At 41.4% G+C, this 5,883-nt stretch overlaps 1 protein-coding gene across 1 annotated transcript in view; it reads right to left on the reverse strand.

The window, feature by feature from the left end:
* LOC101863272 overlaps positions 1 to 5,883 on the reverse strand; it is a gene marked incomplete in the record, with an annotated part of 12,362 nt that continues 6,479 nt past the window's right edge. Inside the window, 3 exon segments of the mRNA XM_005099985.3 lie at positions 1 to 2,998; positions 3,509 to 3,897; positions 4,624 to 4,804. Coding sequence (XP_005100042.1) covers positions 1,876 to 2,998; positions 3,509 to 3,897; positions 4,624 to 4,725 — 1,614 coding nt within the window.

Genomic DNA, 5,883 nt, shown 5'->3' on the forward strand with positions numbered 1-5,883 from the left:
TCTAGTTCCAATAGTCTACATTTTATTTTCCAAATATTGCTATACAAGCCTCGCGTAACGAATATTAACCATTCTACCTGTATTATAAAGTCAGCGGCAGTCCAGCACCAAATGCGTCTCTGACTCGGTTAAAGTTTTCTCCAGTAAAAAGAGGTCAAACAGTTTAAATGAAGCTATCTTTAAGGAGGTACCAATCTAAAGTTTGCATTTTGGAAGACAAAAAAGTAATAAAGGCACGAGCTTCCTTTTTGCAGTCAAAAGCCAAAAAAATACACAGAAACGGACAAACGACAAAAGTTTTCTTAATTTTCAATGAGGCGGGTAGTAGGCTACATGGAATACTATGCAGCACCGGTCATCTCGAGGTTCAAAAATATTATAAAAAGTACATAATATTTAAAAATAATTTTGTAGGAAAAACAATTTAAAAAATGTTCGATATGCAGTGATTATACAGTTGATACATAATATAATATAAATGGTTACAGTGGCAGGGAGAGAACTATGGTGACAAGAACCTTGTTCTCTAAGACACATTAGTAAACGGAATTTTGTTGGGAATGATGATTTGAATAGGCCCAGCACAAAAATGCATTGTACATGTCTCGAGGTTGGGCATAATGGACTGAATACAGTTCCCTACAAAGTCGATCCCGAATCATTAATATTGCCAGTTATCTGCATCAATGTCGATATCATGGAGGACCAATTCTATTAAAAAGGACATTAAAAAATGCTATGGAAAATCAGAACATCAGTGCTACTTGCCAACATAGAGATACAAGATTGCAACGTGAACTAAGTACAAAGAAAACAAAGAAACTTTTAACCACGACAATACATAAGCCTACTACATACCATAAGCAAGCTGACAGTGCTGCAATGACGTAATTAACGGTTTGGCAATAACTTGAAACTGTAAAACATACACTTAATGGCACGATAGAAAAAGAAGAGTTTCTATTTCACACGTTAAAGCAAGTATCCAATTTGGCATTTGACTAATCACTACACAAAAACCCCCACGAAAATAGAACAACAATAAAACGAGTATGACTATTGCTTTTCTTTTTAAAAGGAAAGAACGCAATTGTGTTTCGAAACTTTGAAAAGGCATCAAGTAAAGGTACTTTTTTCTATACTTTGGGTGACTTTTTTCTTGTGGGGGTGGGGGTAAAGAAATCAAAAGAAAGAACATTGTCAAAAATGGACCTAATCTATCATTTCTGACCTCTGAAGAGCAAAACAATTAGGTATCTATTCACCAATCCTAGCAAAGACCTAGCAAATCTTATTAGTTCTTAGCTCAGCCCCGTCGCTTGCATATCTAGGTAAAGTATCTGCTTGTGATGTTTTCTTCACTTCAGTTTGTGACAGTAATCCGGTTCTGTAAGCTACTACACTGCACCACGAGTTTATGAACAGGTTCCTTGACGCAAGAAAAATGGCAGATCTTTGCTCTTGGTGTGTCTTTCCATGGTCTAAATTAAAAATGATTCCCCCTCGTGGGTTAAGTGGTAATCGTTTCAAGGCTGGAAGGAAGAGAATGTTACTGCAATCGAGAAAGCAGTGTGATTAACTAGGATCTTTTACACTTGCTTTAGCTGTTTGTTTCAGACTTATGTAACCGTTCATTGTCTAATTTGCAATAACATTAATCTTGCTTAAGTACATAATCAGTATCTCCATCTGATTGTTTGGTTAGGTTTTACTTCACTAGCACCTGTCGTTAACCATAACCAGCCATATCTAGGGGATGTTTTAGCTTCTTGGTCTTATTTTTCTCAATTTGTTATTATCATTTTTATACGTTTGATGCTCCTTAAATCTTTGATTTCTTAATGCCATAATATGCTGTCTCTACTTTTGCACTCATTAATCCCTGTCTTTGGTTAGATAGTAGTTCTGTGTGAGTACATATTCGTCCTTGTCTGTGGGGTCATCCATGTCACCCCGAGCGTAGCAAGTAGCGCGTACCCGATCTAGGTCAATCCGTCCGAAAGAATGCCTGTAAGTGAACACACTAGCCACTTCTGTGGGGCCGACCTGCAGGGAGTTGTAGTCTTGATAGTTCAGCTCGATAGAGGTCATGCTGCCCTCTGGCTTCATGCTCAGAGACGCCATAGTTTGCGGTCTGGGGTCACCCATGGCTGAGCACGTGATCTTCACTTGCGACTCGTTTATCTCATAAAACGACTTGTCTTTCACAATTGAAGTTTTCACGCGATATTTGAGGACACCTTCGTCCTCTACTTTTTTCTGGCCTTTAGGATTGACGGAACAGACGAATCTGTCCGACTGCGGTTTGCGGTTGTCGGTTGGAATGTCGATGTACGCGGTGGCTGAAGCGTATCCCAGCACCGTCTGGTGGGTTAACCCTTCCGAAGCAATTCTCGTTTTCTTATCGTCATCGTTAAGCCTATCAATTCTGATGCTTTGTGCGTTTATGCTATTACCATAGACAACGCACTGTGCTGGGCATTTCATCTCAGAGTAAGAACATTCACCCCCGATAGCAACGATATCTAGGAAGTTGTTGGGGTATGCGTTTGCCTGATCTGACGGCCGGATACTCAACACTCTGACCAGCCTAACTCCCTGCACTAACTTGGACGAATCTCTGAACGTGGAATGCACGCGCGTGTACCCAATAGGCCTGACTCTCGCCGTGTTGATGGTCAGATCCATGTCGAAGTGGCTGAAGTACTTTTTGGTCACCTTCGCCCGGCACACGATGTCGTTCACCTCCTCGGGTCTCCAGCTGTAGTAACCGACCTTCTTGTCCGGGCTCAGGTACTGGATGTCCAGTCCCTCTTGGATCTGGTACTTGTCCCCGTCGCCATTAGCGGCCGTGATCTTCAGGACAACCGCCTCGCCCTCCTTGTAGCTGATGACGTCCTCCGCGTCTACGGCGAAGTTGTGCAAGGGGATGTCCTTCTGGTAGCGAGACTGCTTGGACGTGCTTTCTGAGTTGTCGAACAGGAGCAGTAACTCAAACCTGAGGAGGGAGGGACGGAGATTACATAAATGCATATACACATACACATACACAAACACGCTCACACACACACACACACACACACACACACACACACACACACACACACACACATTAGCTGTCACAACACGTTCTCTCCCAATTTTATCTATAATCCTTTTAGAGCAAATCTGACGTTCACAAATATACCACACTTCACCGACCTGTAGTCTTTCTTAAATCTAACGTTCACAAATTCTTCACATGGTAATGATAATTGCATATAATTATCATCATCTCACTTGAAACCACCGCGTGTGTGGCCTAACATTTAGGCACCTCACCGTCGCGCGCAGGAGACCCGAGATCAATTCCCGAGAGTGGGAGAAATTTTTATTGAGCATCTAGGTCTTTCTCCTGGGATGCTGAAATCCCTCTCATCCACTGACAGGTAGGGTTTGAATTCCGCCTCCTAAATGACCCAAATTGTGTCTACAGAGACGTAAAATCATCTACATTAAAAGGCATCACCTGTAATCCTTCTCAATCAAATCCAGCGTCAGCTGTCCAGCCTCCTTCACCTCAACAGTGGTCACAAAGTCCGTGGACTCGTCAATCTTATTGAACCTATTAAGCGTTGAAGGAAGCGTATCTGCCGCTGTCTTCCCTACAGGCTTGAGCTTCCAGTGCGGTGTGGCCGCTACCATCGGGTTGGTGGTGGAGAACCAGACCGTGAATTTACTCCCGCCCTTATCCAGGGACTCGCGGCTCGCCCTCTCCAGCTTCAGGGGAGGCCAGATTGGTTTGGGCGCGTACTCCGGGTCGTAGGATTTCTCCAGGAGCCTGTCTATGTTCAGTCCGATCTTAGCCAGCTCGTTGCCGAGCCGGTCGATTTTCTCCTCCAGCCTCTCGATGCCGGTCTGTAAAATAGCAAATAACTTTATCATACCTTGGGTTTAACACATCAACCACATTGTCACATAATATCATTAACAAATTAGCTTATTTAAGAGGCAGAATCTCCTAATGTAACGTCCATTTCTGAGAGGACAGAGCTAAATTAATTGCGAGTCTGAACACTCCACAAAACGACCCGAGTTAAAAAACACCCAGTCTTGGATTCGAACAAGGGTCTTCCGTTCCGTGGTCAAGCATGATACCAACTGAGCTAACAAAGAGCCCTCGCCGATCTGTGAGACATGTTTGGAAAAGAAAATAAAAACAGAAAGGCCTCTTTTTAGTCGACCAGCTGTTTTGTCCGTGAGTTGTGAACAACGAAAATAAACAAACCTTGCCATTCCAACTCCAGGCAGCTATTATGTTGTACTTCTCTCATCCTCTTTGTCCACAATTCACAGATTAAAAAGGTGCCCAACTGTTCTGTTGTTTTGCGATACTGGGCTTAGCTTACTATACAGGCAAATTCCATATTTATTACACTTGCCCCCCACCCCTAAACCCTCTTTTTGCTCCAGCTAACCAGCTAAATGTGTTTATGAAATAGGTTTTTGTTTTCTTTTTTTTAAAATCGTAAAATAAAACTACATCGAAAGGAAGCAAACAGGGTATTCCTTATAAACAAATTGATAAAGAAATAAAACGATACTCTTAATCTTATCGGCTTAGAATTGTACATCTGTGTTTACCTTTGCAGGCTGTACAGGTGAATTTAAGTTTTGAGCAGCAATACTCGGCAAACCACTCGCCAGCAGGTTAAAAAGCAGCAGAGCCAACACGTCGACCTTCATCTTCAAGGAGCACGGCACAGTTCGTAGACTAAGTGTCCTTCCGGGTCGTGTACTGCAATCTAAGGCAAAATGCTGATCACTGCATGAAGAAAAGACAATACAAAAAATATGACAATTTTGAGTGCCACGAACGATTTCTTTCAGATTGCAGACTTTTGCAATCTCTGAACGAAGCAAAGAAACCAAAGAAGAAAGTGCAGTTTAGAAAAATTATTGAGCATTACGAATGACTTCTTTCAGAAATCACGCAAATCTGACAGAGCTTACGGTTGGATCAGACAGATACCCCAAGACGTCCCTTAGTAATGTTTAATAATGTTTAAGGCCCTTTAAGTGCTACAGTTTTTTTCGTCATTGAGCTAGAGTTGGCAGCATGATTCTTTTCCATGTGTCTTTCTTTCGGTGTTTTATAGCTTTTAAATCCTAACGGCATGAAGGTTCAACACAGATTTTGTGATCATATTTTTTTAACCAAACAAGGAATCTTTTTCTTGTCGATTACGTCACAATGTCAGACTGAAACTGAAAATCAAGAGAGAAAAAAAAAACAACAGTGGTTGGAACCGACCTTGTAACCTGTTTTTGCTGGCATAATATTTGTTTCTGGCATTTACCAAAGCAAGATAGATAGATAGATAGATAGATAGATAGATAGATAGATAGATAGATAGATAGATAGATAGATAGATAGATAGAGAGATAGAGAGATAGAGAGAGATAGACAGATGGGATTACTAAAGTTCAGGCATATCTTTCTTTTCAAAACATTCTCGTATGTCCAAAATGAGCGTTCTTGCAGCAAATAATACAAAAGTAAATACATGGAACATTATTTAATGCATAATGCCTTCGAAGCATGTGTAGCAAATCGGTGTTTCGTAACTTGTGAAGAGTTGAAAATCGTTCAGGGGGAAATGTTTGGATTTTCAGATATCACGTAAAAACTTAGAACGACACACCCTGCATCCTCGTGTTTTTGTACATATCATTCCTTCATGATTATCTTCACCAGCCTCACAGACTTTAAGGGCTTCAGGGGTTTTATTTTGCTTTGACATGAATGTCTGCTTGTGCTTTAGAATGTGTGAGTGTGTTTGTATGTGTGTTTGTGTGTGTGTGTGTGTGTGTGTGTGTGTGTGTGTGTGTGTGTGTGTGTGT

Source organism: Aplysia californica, unplaced genomic scaffold, assembly GCF_000002075.1.
Source record: "Aplysia californica isolate F4 #8 unplaced genomic scaffold, AplCal3.0 scaffold00232, whole genome shotgun sequence".
Classification (NCBI taxonomy): domain Eukaryota; kingdom Metazoa; phylum Mollusca; class Gastropoda; order Aplysiida; family Aplysiidae; genus Aplysia; species Aplysia californica.